The 16342-nt window shown below is 37.0% G+C and overlaps 2 protein-coding genes across 11 annotated transcripts in view; one reads left to right on the plus strand and one right to left on the minus strand.

Annotated features, from left to right (window-relative positions):
* Positions 1-6346, minus strand: part of DIS3 (DIS3 homolog, exosome endoribonuclease and 3'-5' exoribonuclease) — a 39563-nt gene extending 33217 nt beyond the window's left edge. Inside the window, exons 1-4 of one of the 2 annotated variants that reach the window (XM_074299234.1) lie at positions 5974-6346; positions 4835-4992; positions 929-1125; positions 543-616 (exon numbers count right to left, since the gene is read on the minus strand). In XM_074299234.1, coding sequence (XP_074155335.1) covers positions 543-616; positions 929-1125; positions 4835-4992; positions 5974-6201 — 657 coding nt within the window. In that variant the 5' untranslated portion in view covers positions 6202-6346. Of the gene's footprint in view, positions 1-542; positions 617-928; positions 1126-4834; positions 4993-5902 lie in introns of both variants that reach the window. The other variant, XM_074299235.1, reaches the window with a different exon arrangement.
* A 301-nt stretch (positions 6347-6647) lies between these two features.
* The window catches only part of PIBF1 (progesterone immunomodulatory binding factor 1), a 266914-nt gene continuing 257219 nt past the window's right edge, over positions 6648-16342 (plus strand). For 5 of the 9 annotated variants that reach the window (XR_012487776.1, XM_074299237.1, XM_074299243.1 and 2 more), the window contains exons 1-2: positions 6740-6943; positions 9790-10093. Coding sequence is in view for 8 of the 9 variants with exons in the window: in XM_074299237.1 (XP_074155338.1) it covers positions 9842-10093 (252 nt within the window). In the remaining variant the exon portion in view is untranslated. Of the gene's footprint in view, positions 6944-9789; positions 10094-16342 lie in introns of all 9 variants that reach the window. The other 4 variants (XM_074299240.1, XM_074299239.1, XM_074299238.1 and 1 more) reach the window with 4 other exon arrangements.

Raw genomic sequence — 16342 nt, forward strand, 5'->3', positions numbered from 1 at the left:
TAATTGATTCAACTGAAGGAAACAGGAGAATAAAGATCTTAGCTCTAATTCTGATAAACAAATAGATAGGTATAAGATTAATTAGCTTTAAATAATAAAGAAAAAATCACTGAAACATATATAGAAGTTGTATCTCAATGACATTTTTATCTATTCCACTAAGAGCTTCTTCATCTCTGATCTCCCTGACAAACTATTTAACAAAAAGGAGACAGGATTCACAAAGGAACTAGATGTCAGACTCTATCTGAAACACAAAGGAGCACCAAGAATTCTGAGAATTTGATTCCAATTTTTTTGTGGCAGTAATTTTGGAAAGATTAATATAATATTACTAATTATTTCCAACATATCTCTTAGTATCTCTTATCTATAAGTAGTTACATTTAAAAACTTCATAATTTGGGGCTTCATGTTCCAAAGATGCCAAACTGCATTTTTCAATCAAAATTTCTACTTAAAAAAAAATCTTGAAAAAAAACAAACAAAAGAGAAAACAAAAACAAAAAGAAAAAAAACAAGACCATGAACACAAACCATACCCCTTCATCAGATAGACAAGCAAGACGATCTACAAGTTCAGGATTTGCCGTTAAGCTTTTTATGTATTCTTCACCTGAAAAATACATTTTTTTTTCAAATTAATAAGTAGACAAGTATATGTAGAGGGTATTTTTACTTATCCAAGTCTATGAACTATCCAAGTCTCTGATAAGAAGGGGTAGCTAACAATATAAAAAAATAGGATGAGAGGGGAAAAGACAAGTATTATCGTTCACATAGTCCTTAGCTAAAAGATATTTAAAGATATAAAAAAGTTTATTGTGACCACACTATTGACTTTGTAATAGGTCATAGAACTGACTAGGAAAGACTTTTATTTATATCTGAAAACTAACAGTAAATAGAAAAAAATAATATGGCTTACATGTATAAGCTGGTATCCCCTCTTCAATTGCCTTCTCTTTATTTTTTATGTCATTTGTTATGAAGATAACTTGAGGATGATTCTCATCTGTTGTAATTTTCTTCATGTGTTCATTGTACCATTTTGCTGCTACTCGGATTGCTCTATCATTACGATCATTCGCATTTTCCCCTTGTTCTTGTTCTATATATGTTTCTCTAGATGTTAAAGACAAATCAAAAGCCAAAAAGCACATAAATAAGCCAATCAAGTATCTTCACTTTGGTGAAAATAAAGTATTGTAAGCTTTTAAAGCTCACATTACTAAATGTTTAAAATGCAACTATATCAACTGGAAGCAAGGATAAATATCTTTTCTTACATTATTTTCCCAATTTATTCCTTAAGAAATACCAGAATCAAAAAGTAAGGGAAGGATCAATTCTACTGGGCCTTTAATATAAATATTAAGACATACATAATTAATCAAAAAGGAATATAATCTAATTAATGTGACAAATGAAAAACACATCAATTGGAGCATTTTTCCACAGTACCCAAATAGTTATTCAAAGGTAACAGGAAAAACACTAATAATAATTTCCCTGTACCTAAAATAACTCTCTCCCATTTCTACCAGTTGCAATTCTATTTTCGAATGTCTAGATCAAATGTCACTTCAATGAATGAAAACCATTCCCAATCATTCCTTAACAATGATCATTTTCTATTTGGACCAAAAATACTGGGTTTGCACTACAATTTAACACTTTCCATATATATCACATATCCTTTTAGATTGTAAGCTCCATGAGGGCACAGATACCATAAGACTGAATCTTTATGTAGCTCCTTCAGCACATAGCACAGTGCCTACCACAACTCAGGTTGTTAAGAACTGAATTTCAAAGAGAAATTACTTATAGAATTTATACCATCTATAAAACTTGCAGGAAACAATTTACTTAAACTACATTCAACATATTTAATATTACTCATTTAAATTAAGCTATAAAGGAAAAGTAAAAAGAAATATAATTATAATTCATATATACCTTCATATAATCTATAGCAGTAATGACTTCAATACTTCAAGATTCTGGGATTTCACTGTCGTGGACATTCAGCCCACTGATGGCAGACTGCAATCACTTCATGCTTTAAAAGACTATGAATAGCTGTGACTAGAACAACCCTTTAGTAAAAAACTACTCTACCCTTAAAGGGATTGTTTGTAGATGCCACAGGGGCTAATGTCAGTCTTTCCTGCCAGGATCAAAGTTTGTGCTTGAATAGTATGGTAGACATGAGGAGATACCAAAGCATGAGTCTACAACAATAGAAAGGTAATCTATGATGGTACTTTAACCCACATGCTAATAATCAAATTAACCTATTCACATTCTTCCAATTCTAGCCACATGAACTCTCAAAAACAACAATAAACAAAACCAATGGGAGGGACTCTCATTTTTCTCTCCATTGTCAGTTATAATAAGGTTCAGCTTTTTATGAGCTCAGTTAAGAGTTTTCTTGGCAAAGATACTGGAGGGCTTTGTTATTTCCTTCTTCAGCTCATTTTACAAATAAAGAAACTGAGGTAAACTGAGGTTAGTGTCTAAGGGTAGATTTGAATTCAGATGATGAGTTTCCCAGGCCCAACTCTCTATCCACTCCACAACCTAGCTGCCATACAATTTTATTTGTTCAGTCATTCAGTCATGTCTGATTATTTGTCACCCAAGAGACTATATTGTCTAAGAAGTTTTAGATTGGAATGGTTTGCCATTTCCTTTTCCAATGGATTAAACCTAACAGCTTAAGTGGCTTGTCCAGGGTCACAGAACTACTAAGTGTCTAATGCCAAATCTGAACTCAGATCTTCCTGACTCCAGGCCCAGGGCTCTAGCCACTGAAGCACCTAAGTGCTACCCAATTATCATTGTGGAGGCTCTTCAGGCACTAGGTCCATCTGTTTTTGTTTTTTTGGGTTTTTTTGCTTCTGTTTTAAGCCCTCCAGTAGTCTCCAATCTGAACAAATAGACAGGGTGAGTCTAATCCAGGATTAACTAAATAGAAAAATCAGATCCTATGGCTTTTAATGGCATGTCGGGGGTGGGGGAAGTTGGATCAACTTGTCATTTCATTGGTACTAGACATTACCTTATAGACCTGCAACTTGCTATTTTTAAATAGCTACCTGGAACTAAGAGGGAAAGCACTTGGCTAGATCACAAGGTCAAAAGGTATTCACAGTGGTAGTACCCAGGTCTTTTTGACCTTCATCCAGTTCAGCTAACTACTCTTACAACTCTTCCTCTCTTATCTAATATTACCATTCCCAACAAAATCTTCACCAGGTTTACAATGGCACATAATTTGAAGAAAATCAGATCTGTAGATCAAGGTTTCCATTAAGTGCAAGGAATCAAAATTTGAAATGTTTTGCCAATGTTCTCTATTAGAACTGAGTATGTGAGATAAATATGAGGAAGAGATTTGGGAAGAATGGTCCATGATGCAGAGGGAAAGGGGGGTGAGAGGGAAGAATAAAGTAAGGGGGAAGGTTTAGTACTCTGTTGGAAAGTTATACCTTCATATCATCAAATTTCAATCTAGAGGTGACCTACTTACTCATTTTATAGACTGGGGGCAAAGGTCCATTAAGGTCAAATTTTGCCCAAGGTCACACTTAAGGAAGTGGCTTAGGATTTGAACTCAAGAATTTCTGCTTCTGAGGCTAATATTCTACCTACTACATCATTTTTGTGTAAGTATGACTAACATAGAGTATATTATGTAAATGAATAACCAAGGTCTCATTGTACTTTATATAATTTTTTTAAAAAGCATAGCCATATTTCCAAGATCAAACTTTATATTTCAAGATATAACTGTTAACAATACGAATGACCATGTTTGAAACATACAATAAAAGTCCAAATCTAACATTCCCTTTCTTAGTTTTATAATTTTTAATCACAAAGAAACTTGATAATTACGTTTTTAAATTTTTTATTTTTTAATATCTATATAGCCATAATCTGATTTTTTTTTTTGTTTGTTTTAATACTCTTTACATTGCTATCCATAGCTTGTCTATGAAATTTTTACGCACTAGCAGGGGTTCTCAAACTACGGCCTCGGGCCAGATGCGGCCCACTGAGGACATTTATGCGGCTGCCGAGTTATGGCAAATGAGCTGAGGGACGGAGACAGAGTGTGAGGGACAGTGAACTGGCCCCCTATTTAAAAAGTTTGAGGACCACTTAGAGAGTTTTGCTCGGAATTCTTGGTAAAAATGTGTTTCAAATATTCAATTAATATTACCTTAAAATCAATTAGAGAAATTTGGAATCATAAATAGAACTATGGAGAAGCATATTTGCACCCAAAGGAGTATCAACAGAAGCTTCCTTAAAGACAGATGGTCCTGATTCAAGTATTGAATCTCAATGTGTGTCTCAAATTTCTCAAATGGGAAAAAAGATTACCTATCTACCTTGTTAGGTGATTGTGAAGATTAAATGAGGATGTACAGAAAAGCATTTTGGAATATAAATTAAGCTATAAAGGAAAAGTAAAAAGAAATATAATTATAATTCATATATACCTTCATATAATCTATAGCAGTAATGACTTCAATACTTCAAGATTCTGGGATTTCACTGTCGTGGACATTCAGCCCACTGATGGCAGACTGCAATCACTTCATGCTTTAAAAGACTATGAATAGCTGTGACTAGAACAACCCTTTAGTAAAAAACTACTCTACACTTAAAGGGATTGTTTGGGATCAAATAAAATTAAGAAATTCTTAGAAATAAAATGATTTTAGTTATATATTTGGCAAAATTACAAATTACTACTCCCATCTATTCCAACACCCTTGAATTTTTTTATTATCAACATGGAGGAGTATCTTACCTGTGATGCTCATTAGTGAAAGTATAGAAATGCTTGCTAGGATCGCTAATCAAATCTCGGATTCTCTTATACACGGGTGCACTCCGATTCCTTACTTCCTGGAGAACTGTTTGTAGCAGGATAACATTTCTGATGACTGGATCCTCAAGTATATCAATCTTAAAAAAGAAAAATGCGTTCAAATTTCTCAAGACTTTATTTTGCTCTTGCAATATACCTATTTCAATATACTCTACTTTTGCAATATACCTCATCAATAAATTATAACATTTATAACATAAATTATACATTTATGACTGAAAATTGAATCTAAGAATAAAAAGTAGTCAATGGAAGGGAAGTCTCTAAATTTTGCACAGATCATCAACCCAATAACCTATATTCAACATTTATGAGAATCCCAGAGCTTCAGGGGTTTCTGACTACACCAAGTCCCTAACTTCACTATGTTTCTAAGTCAAAACTAACAACGGAAACAAATTAAAAACCTAAGTTATATTTACATAATGCTCCATAAGCAAATTCTAAGTACAACCACCAGTTGGAGTGTATATGGTAACTTTTAGTAGGCCCACAAGCTCAGAATAAAGGACTTGTCCTAAATCAAAGAGCTGCTAAGACATTCATCTTTAGTCGGGATCTTGACTCAAAATCCAAAAACTTTCAACTCATTGGGGGGGAGGGGTAAAAACCCAAACCAAACCGAAGCCCAAGGAGGTCATTCTCAAGGAGGAAATGCTAGGATTTTGAGCAGGAGAAGCCCTTCAAGGCCCATCTTCCACGTGGAAACTGAGGCCCGGGGAAAGTTCGAGACACCACACAAAATTCAAACCAACAGATTCTGTCCACAAGAAAGATAGCATGATTACGTTCGGTGGAAAATTTAATTTTTGAAACCTCCAGTTTTAATCTGCTTTGCATTTTTAAGCTCTCGTAGTTCTAAATTCTACGAGGTAGTATAAAACTCCCATAGGCAGTGAGTGCTCGGGCAATGACTCGAGCCCGGGTATCCCAAGGCCTTAACCGGGGAGGAAGGGGGGGGGGGGGTCCTCGATTCCCCTCCCCCACCTCCCACTCCGCTTCACGAAGCGGGCTCGCTTTGAGGGCGACCTCGTCAGTCGAGGCTTTCTTCGTGGCACCTGGTGGAGCAGCACGTTGGTGTCCGGCAGGAGGTAGTGGGGCTGCGGGCAGAGGATGCTCTCGGGGTCGCGTGGCCGAGGCTCCAAGGCCGGCCCTTCCTGGGCACTGCAGCACTCGATGCAGCCCGAAGCCCCGCAACCGATGTCGTCGCGCAGATAATGCTCCCGCACTATCTTCAGCACTCCGCCCGCCCGGGTCTTCTTCAAGAACGTTCGGGATTTGAGCATCGCGCTGGCTGGCCGCTTTCTGGCCGGACGCGGCCGCCTGTCACGTTGAAAGGCAAGAAGCGGTCCTGGCACAAAACCAGGGCAGCACTGGGTAAATGCAGGAACTACGAAAATGCAGCTTCCGATAGAGACGAGTCAAGTACTAAACCGGAGGAGGAGGGCGAAAAGCAGGCAAGCTCCGCGCTTCCGAGTACCCGCCCCTTCCGGCGGCCTCGGTGATTGGTCAAACCTGTAGCCCTGTCAGAGATTGGTGCTCTCGGGTTGGTTTGCCTGAGGACGTCTAAAGAACTTCACTTCCCGGCATGCCCTGCTGCCTTCCTCCGCTTCTAATCGGCGGGAGAAGTGGAAGAGATGGTTCTCTCGGGTTGGGTCGGCTAGGCCAAGTCTTTCGGAGAACTTCACTTCCCGGCATGCCCCGCCTCCTCCCTGTGCTGTTAGTCAAGTGGGCAGAATGGAAGAGATGTTACTTTCGGGTTGGCTCGCTTCGTGCCGGCTTTTCTAAGAATTTCACTTCCCACCATGCTCCGCTGCTTCCCGCGGCTCTTAGTTAACGGGTTTGGTTTCGGCATGGCTCGAGGATCGGGTTAGTAGCTGCTTCCTCCTTTGTTTCACCTGTGCTAGCGTGGTTGTCCTGGTTACGGCTTCCTCCTGGAGAGGCCGGGCCCCAACAGAGAAAACACCAAGACTTCCACGGGCGGCAACGCGGGCGATTCCAGCTTCAGCTGCAGGACTTGCGTCCATGGTAATTACTTGCCCGAGCTCTTTTTCGAGCCGGGCCGGGAGGCCTCCCCTTGTTGCTGTTTTCCTTAGCAGAAAAAAAAAAAAAAAGTGTTCTATTTCAAATCAGTAAATTATTAAGCTCCAATACGTGTCAGGCTCCCTACTAAGCGCCAGGCACACACAAAAAAGAGACCCCCCCCAAAAAAAAAAAAAAGTACCTGCCTTCAAGGAGCTTACTGTCTAATGGGGGAGATTTGTTCTCTGTCTTTCTCGAAGACAACCATGACGTCAGGGAGGTGATGTCACGACATGCAAGTGAGTTGGATTTAAGTCACTTGCTTCACGATTCCTCCAAAGGCATCTTGGACTAGTGGCCAGAAAAGTGATTAAGATGAAGTGAGGAAGATATGAGGCAAAGAATGACCTTTTTTTTTCCTTTTTAAATCCTCCTTTTTCCATATCTTAAGGATCACTGTTTCGTACTTAAGGACCAAGCCTTAACACGTGCCTGGCCCTCCTAGGTTTGGCCAATAAAAGGTTCCGAGTCAAGCCCACTCGGTCTTTCTTTTGGCCTTCTTTGCCTCAGAATGAATGTGAGTAGCAATTATTGTTTTGGTCCTCAGAAATCCTGAGGGGTTTCCCATCCCAGATTGATTAATTGATTGGTGACCAGGTAAAAAAAGCCATTCTTTACTTCATATCTTTCTTAGTTAGTGGTAATTATTAAACTGGTAGTTTACCTCAGTCAAGCTGAAAGACCTTAACTTAAGACTAAGGTTTCTCCCAACCTGATGCATAAAGAAATGTGATTTTTTTTTAAAAAAATAATGTTCATGTATAACCAGAAAAATAAAGAAAACATTTTTTTTAAAAAAGGTGAGACCACATCCACTCATTCTGATCTATATCTGGCCACCAGACCCACATGGATCTGGAAGGGAAAGTGAGGCAGGGGACCTTTGCAGAGTCCTCCTTCCCTCAAATCCTATTCACTGGAATATCTTGTCAGCAACTCCCTGGCGTCATGGTCCTTTTGCACATAGAACAACAACCGTTGTGAGTAGGAACTGCCCCACTGAGGACTGGCCAATGAAGCTGATTATCTTTCTTTCTTCCTTCTTATTTTATTCCCTCTTTTCCTTCCTTAATATCTTGGAGTTCATGGGCTAGATTTCTTTCTTAAAAGATCTATACCTTAAATGAGGAAGACAATACCAAAACAAGTATATACAAAGGAAACTGATGTGGTTGAACTCTGTAAAAATTGTGTCCCTTTTAATCTAAAATAATCAGTGAAACTGTGTCCCCTTTGATTATAAAAGAAGAGAGATTCGGGGTCTCCCAGGCTCCACAGAGTCTGGGAAAAGGCCTACCTTCCAGACCAGCATCATTGCCAATTGGAAATCTTGGGCATATCATCCCCCTCCCCCATTGATCTTCAGGCTGAAAAAAGCTTTCAAAGTAGTTTCATTCAATTGGGAGATCCTGGTGTGATAATCAGTTCAGACTGCCCCAAGATTTGCTCATAAAATAGGTTTCTGCCAATGCATTCTTTGCAGATTTCTTCATTAAGAAATCTGCCCACTAAGAGAGAGGGAGCTTGTAAGTGAAAAATAAAACTTCCCTTTTCTGCCACAGACTTTGAGGTTCATGAATTATTTTGCATTTGGATCTGCATCTCCAAGCAGAGATCTCTCATATTCCTACATATCGTCAAAACTATGTACAGGATAAATATTAAACAGTTAACAGAGGGAAGGCGCAGGAATTAAAATGATTTGGAGAAGGCTTTCTGTTGTAAAAGCTAACCTTTGCATTTTCCTTTTAAGTTTTGCAAAGAACTTTATATTAATTATCTCAGAAGCCTTGGGAATTAGGTGTTATTATTACTGCCATTGAACAGATGAGAAAATGAAGGCTGGCAGAGGTTAAAAGACTTCCCTGTCTCTTATTTAGGAAGAATTTGAGGTAGAATTGAACTCGTCTTCCTGATTTCAAGTTCAACAACAATAATCACTGATATCTACTTATGGTGGGCTAGGCACTGTGCTGAGGGATTTACAATTCTTATCTCAGTTGATCCTCATAACTTTGAGAGGTGCTGTTGTCATTCCCATTTTATAATTGAAGAGACAAACCCACTATATGACTTATTAGGGTCACACAACAAATATATGTCAAAAACTACATGTAAACACAGGTTTTCCTGCCCCCACGCCTAGCTCTTTATCCACCGAACTACTATGCTGTCTCCAGAGTATATCAATATACAGCTATAACTATGTAAATCCTTCTTTCTACATATAATTCTATATACAACTGTATATACACATACTGTATATATATACATATATACAGTGTTTACATATTGTATCTTAGACATACAGTCACCAGGTTAGTTTTCCTAAATCAGAACTGTAGGAAAACTAACCTGGTGGTTGTATGTCTAAGGCTGCTGCAATATGATTGATGCAAGTTTGATTTTTCAGAAAGAATACCTAAACCAATCAACATTAATTTATTAAGTACTAGTTCAATACCTAAAATTATGCTAAGCCCTGGGAAACAAAGATAAAACTGTCCTCAGTGAGTGTAGTCATCTGTAGAAATATAAGACACACACACACACACACACAACCATTGTTGTCACAAAATGAAATCTTACCAAAAATTATTTTGTCCCAAGTAATTTGCACTTGAATTTAGTGCTTAATTGTAGTAGTATTTTGATGAGTAGTAACTTAGAAGTGTCCTGTAGTTAATTTTTGTTAAGGAGAAATTTATTATTTTTTGCATTATGCCCCATTACATGTATGTTTATGTTTTGGGGTAGATTTAAATTTAATCTTAATTTTTTTTTTTTATCAGCAGGGTTTTTAAATTGAAAGCTGCAAAGGAAAATCCATCGGTAACAGCAAACATGTCCCAAAAAATTCCTAAAGAATTAAAAAGAGTCAACATTTCTAGTTCTCTAGAGTCTGAAGATCTTAGCTTAGAAACAACAATGCCTACAGATGAAATTTCCTCATCAGAAGAAAGAGAAGGGAAAACTGTCATCACAAGACAGCTTATTGAAAGAAAAGAGCTGCTTCATAGCATCCAATTGCTGAAAATAGAGCTCTCCCAGAAAAACCTAATTATTGACAATATGAAAGTGGACCATCTTACAAAAGTAAGAGAATTCGTGAATCTTGAATATGACTCTTATGCATGTGTTTAATGATAACTAAATTCTAGTTCTCCAAAGTAAAAGTACAATTTAAGAACATGTTTTTCTTCATTCAGTTCAGTGACTAATGGGAGCAAAAAAGATTGGAATTTAAGGTTAGAACTGGTACAGCTAGTGCAGTAGGAGCCTATAGTTAGTATGTCTCTAGAGAGATGAAACTGATTTGTAAACAAACATCACAATAAACATTTATTAATCACCTGTTACATGTTCACAATTATATTAAGCACAGGAATACAAAAATTAATATGCAAGTCAAGAAATTTGCCTTTGAACATGAGATAAAAAGTACATATGTATACATATACATCTATACATACACATATTGGGGTGGAAATTGCTAATGGCTGTGATCATAAAGACCTCATATATTGGGTGGCTTTTTAGCCACCTTAGATTCTTAGAAGAGTTAGTGATACCAAGAGGCCAAGTTAAGGAAGGACTGCCTTGTAGATAATGGAGATAGCCTGAGGCATGCATATGGGAGATGGAGAGAGCTGTGTAAAGGAAAATGTAAAAAGCTAGTTTGTCTACATCTTGGAATTAATGGTCCATACTAAGATATAATGAGGCTGGGGAAAGATTCGTGGAGGCTAGGGTGTGAGGATTTTTAAATGCTTTTATCAGATTTAAAGATTGATAATTTTGCCTCAACTGCTAATGCCCTTCCTCTCCAACTACCTTTTACTTGAATACTTTGTATTCTCTTTGTATTTATTCTACATATGCTTATATGTGTACTTGTCTTCTTTATGAAAATATAAGCTCTTTATGAGTAGAGATTGTTTTATTCATTGAATTGTGTCCCTCCCCCCACCTAGCACATCTAATAGGCACTTCATAAATATTTATTTATTGATTGATCCTTGAGATATAGAGTCACTGTAATATACTGAGTTGGAGGCACATGGTAAGAGTGTAACATGATCAGACCTGTGCTTTAAGAAAATCACTTTGTATCTCTGTGGAAAATATACCAAAGTGGGGAAAGACTTAGAACTTGAAGATCAATTAGGAAGGTCTTGAAACAATCCAAGCAAGAGATGATGGTCACTGTGTGTATGTAGATGGTTAGTAGATAACATTAAAGCACTGTCTTTGGACTGTATGTACTTATTCAAGTGATATTTTACTGCCCAAAATATTTCTGGAACTCCATTTTTGATATCTATTTAAAGTTAATTGATAGGTCACATGAAGAACCCAAGCTAATCTTTATAATCAAGTTAAATTTTATAATCAAACTTGTTTTTGTTTTAGTTGGGGGGAACATATGGTCATCTATCTTATCTGTTGAAATTGATTTCTACGTCAACTTGAGTGTTCTAAAAAATCATACCTATTCAGGAAGTACAAAAGTTGTCCACAACTCTGGACTTTTAAAAGAATAAGCTGCAGGCTTCATAGGCTTCTAAAAATATATGGAGCAGTGGCAGCTTTCCTGACTTAGCAATGACCATTGCCTTCACTCCACCTTTCTCCACTGATGTGGTCACACCATCAGAGCCACCATCAACAAAAATTTTGCATCTTAAAAGATAATGCATTTATAAAACCTAATAACCACAATATTTTTTTTCTTCTAAAAACTAAGTTTCTTCTAAAACTTAGGTATATAATAAATCCTTGTTGACTGTTAACAGTGATATCTACATTTTTCTTTTCTAAGTTTTCATCCTTTTAATTTAGTTGATAACACTTGACACTGTTAATTTTCCCCTCTAGACACTCCTTCCTGGTTTTTTTTTGACATTGCTTCCTTCTGGCTCTCCTATCTGGCCATTCATTTGCTGGATTATCACTGAAATCTTTTCCCCCACATGTTCAGTACCCCCTAGTACTCTTTGTTGGACAATCTACCGTTTTCTAAATATGCTAGTTTTTGACTTCACTACTTCCCATGAGTGTAACTGTCAGCTCTCTCTATATAACTCCCAGATCTACACAGTTCTGTACTCTCTCCTGAGCAGTCTCATACTCCTATTTCCCTGCTGAAGACATAGGTGACCTTAGGCATCTTAAATTCACCAAGTCTGAACAGAACTGATTGTGTCCCTCCTGTCCCACCCACATCATCTCCTACCCCTCTTCCTAACTTTCCTATTTCTGTTGGAAGCACCTCCCTCCTTCTAGTCATCCACATTCATACTTGGAGTTATTTTTGACTTTTTCTTCTCCCTCTCTACTCTGATCTAATCTATTATCAAGTTTTATCCATTTTACCTTTGCAACACTCTTTTCCTTCAATTTGGCCACCAACATTGAGGAGGCCCTCATCACTTCTTGCCTGGACTATTGAAATAACTTAATTAGTTTCTTTACATCCAGTTATTTATCCCCCACATAACTGCCAAAGCAGCTTTTCCTAAAACATAAATCTAACCATGTTGTTTACCTTCTCTAGAAGTTTCAGTGCTTTCTACAGTAAAATATAGTTTTCTCTAAGTCTTTCATAATATGAATTTGTGTTTCAGTAAACATAGCATAATGTATTTTAGTACATTATTAGGCAAAAGGCAAATGACACCATGGGAGGAAGGTAGTTCTCCTTTATGGGAGGAAGATCTTTAAGTAATTAGATAAGCATTGTTTAAGTATCTTACAAAGAAAATATAAATGTAAAATTTTACATTTGGATTTATACAGTCAGTTTCACAAATATAATATGGGAAGGTGTGACTAGATAGCAGAAAAATATCTGGGAGCTTCAATTTCCTCTTAAGTTCTACAGTGGGCTAGGGAAACCATGGGAGATAGTCTTGGGCTGTATTAAAAGTATAGTGTCCAGAGCTGGGAACACTGAAGGTAAAATTCTGTTCTACTATGTATTATTTAAACCACATGTAAAGTTTAGTGCTCAATTCTTTTCATTCTTATCCTTTTAATTTTTACAAAACCCTTTGCTGTCTTTCCATCTGTCCCCACATTATGCTGCTTGAACTGTTACTGTCATCCTTATCCCTCCTACCAAGTCAACAAATCAAGCATTTAATTAAGTTTCTGTTCTCTGCTAGACATTCTGCTAAGTTCCACCAGAACCTTCAAAACTCTGCTCCTTAAGCTGGGCTGTAATATAGGAGCTTTCACCTCAATTTGTCCTGAATCAGGCCTTTACTTCCCAGCTGTATCCACACCTTCCAATGCAAGGTCATTTGCCTATGTCCCAACTTTTGGCTTCCCTTTATATGCTGTCTTTTCCTATTAGAATGTCCTCGGGGGGCAGGGACTGACTTGCTTGCTTGTCTTTGTATCTCCAAAGCTTAACACCTAGCACATCATATAACAAATGCTTATTAAATAGCCCCATCTATTTCTTACCACTCTGTTGAAATTGTTCTCCCAGATGACCTCTTGTTTTCTCTCTCAGATCTTTTTTACAATCTGCATTCTTCTCAAAGTCTTTACATTATTTAAAAGTGTTGATTATTTTTCCAATCTCAATACTTTTTTCTCTGTTTTTGCAACACATCTCTCACCTGGTTCTTCTTCTATTTTTTTTTTTTTTTGACAGGTCTTTCTCAATCTTCTTTATTCATTTTCATCATGACAAGCCCATATAAACCATGGGTGTTCTCCCCTCTCCCCCACGCTCTATCAGTTACTATAGTGATTTTCCTAAAGTACCAGTTCTCTACTCAGTAAAATTAAGAGTACTCTTATTAACTCCAAAAGCTAATATAATGCTTTTTTTTGGTATGGCTTTTCACAAACTGACCTGTTTTCATCTTCAAGTCATCTTAAACTTTATTCCTTTCAATATACTCAAATATGATTCGCATCTACTTGCTGTTCCATGTACACAAATATCATCTCCTGACTGTATAGTTGCAGTGACTGTTCCCCCCATCATGCCTAAAATATTCTCCTATCTCACCTCTGCCACCTGGTTCCTCATTTTTCTTCATGATTCAGTTCAGCTCTAATAAGAGACTTTTCACCAATCTTTTACTGCCACCATGATGTTAGTTTCTTTCAGTGATCCTGTATATATCTTCTACATATGTATAATTGTTTTCATGTTTTATTCAACATTAGAATGTATACTTCTTGAGAGTAGGAACAATGTGCTTGCTTTTTTTTTAATCAGTGCTTAACATTGTGCTTGTCACATAGTAAATGTTTAATAAATGCTTTTTTTGGTAAGTTTGTTTATTTTTAACAAACATTGCTTTATGAATCATGTTGGAAGAGAAAAATCAAAGCAAAAGGGAAAAAATCATGGGAGACATTAAAAAACAGAAAAAAGAAGTGAACTTAGCATATATTGATTTACATTATCTCCTTATAGCTTTTTCTGGATGCAGATGAAATTTTCTGTCCAAAGACTATTGGGATTGCTTTGGATCACTGAACCATTTAGAAGAACCAAACCTTTCATAGTTGATCATTGCAGCAATTATTGCTGTTATCATGTACAATCTATTCCTGGTTCTACTCGTTTTGCTCAACATCAGTTCATGTAAATCTTTCCAGGCCTTCCTATAATCAGCTTGTCCATCATTTTTTATAGAGCAATAATATTCCATTGCCTTCATATACCACAGCTTGTTCAGCCATTCCTCATTTGATGGGCATCCTCTTCTTTTCCAATTCTTTGCTATCACAAAAAGAACTGCTACAAACATTTTTGCACATGCGGGTCCTCTTCCCTCCTTTATGATTTCTTTGGGGTACATACCCAATAAATGATACTGCTGGGTCAAAGGGAATGCAGAGTTTTATAGCCCTTTGGGAATAGTCCTAATTATTTTCCAATGATATCATTACTAGTTCTGTATCCCAAAGTGAATTAAAAATAAAAGGAAAAGGACCTATATGAACACAAATATTTTTAGTAGCTCTCTTTGTGGTGGCAAAGGATTGAAATTAAAAGAATTCTCATCAGTTGGGGAATGGTTGAACATGTTGCGATATATGATTGTGATGGAATATCTTTATATACTCTAAGAAAAGGACAAGCAAAACCTGGAAACTTCAACTTTAGTTTTCTTCATGGTAGTCTTGTTTATGCTTACTGTAAGAATTGTAAAGGAAGATCACCAAGTGCCCTATGAAGTTACATTTGTAAGAAAACTGTAAAGTTCTGATCGTCTCTCAGTTGTAATCCTTTTCTGGGAGGAGGTTTCTTTTCTGAATAATCTTTTCCTCTATGAGCAGGTTTCTTGGGAGGCTTCTGGAGCCTCCAGCCAGCCTCTTCTTCTTCCTGAATCCTGGCTCTGAATCTCCTCCAGCTCTTGTCCTTCCCCAGTCCAGACTGCTTTCCAAGCTCAATGTTGCCTCTTTTTATCCTCCCAGAGAATGGGCGTGGGAATATAATGCAAGGGCTTCTGGGAAGAACCACTTCAACCAATGAGCTTGTTCCTTCTAGGATTCCTAAGGTGTAAACTCCCTTTAAAAGTCTGAGCCAGAGAACTGTCAAGTCAACCTGAGTTCTCACCTTGTAATTGTCCAGACAACCTGAATTCTCACCTTGTCACTGTCCAGACAACCTGAGTTCTCACCTAGTAATCCTAACAGAAAACTACTGCTACTCTTTTTTTACCCATGTGGCCCATGAGCCATCCTTAGATTTAGCTAACTTTTTTTTTTTAATGTTTTCTCCTCTGATTAAGATCTAGACTGTCAATATGGATAGCATTCAGTTCTTCTAGTAGCATGTAAACTTCACTGGTCAAAAGTTTGACATTAAAAGGAATATCACTTAAGTTAATACAGACAGTCTGAGATCCATTTAATTCTTAGTACCTAACTAATCTCATTTTAGCTACTCACTGGAAAAGCAGAAACAATGAAGTCAAATTTAAAGAATGTTATGCTTTTTTCTTCTTCCATTTCATTGAAGTAGGTAAACAAAAAATAATAGTACCAGTAGCTAATCTTCTGGTACTGATCTTTTTGATTTTGATTTGATGATCTTTTAATATGCTGATATGACCTAGTGACATAATTTTAATTAGACTCATAGAAAAAAGAGGCCTTTTTGTGTGTGTGTGTCTGTGTGTGTAACCTAGTATAGCTTGTTTTCTAAGCCTCCCAGAACCCATAATCATCTTAATTATTTTAGAATTATATACAGATTTCTATTGTAATTTTGTAATTTCTCTTTTCGTCTTCCTTTTTGAAATTCAGTGACTCCAAATAGTCCAAAATCCTTTTATCCCAATATAAATAAGGACGACAAAGGAGCTGCTA

The sequence above is a fragment of the Sminthopsis crassicaudata genome, chromosome 3 (genome assembly GCF_048593235.1).
Source record: "Sminthopsis crassicaudata isolate SCR6 chromosome 3, ASM4859323v1, whole genome shotgun sequence".
NCBI classification, from domain to species: domain Eukaryota; kingdom Metazoa; phylum Chordata; class Mammalia; order Dasyuromorphia; family Dasyuridae; genus Sminthopsis; species Sminthopsis crassicaudata.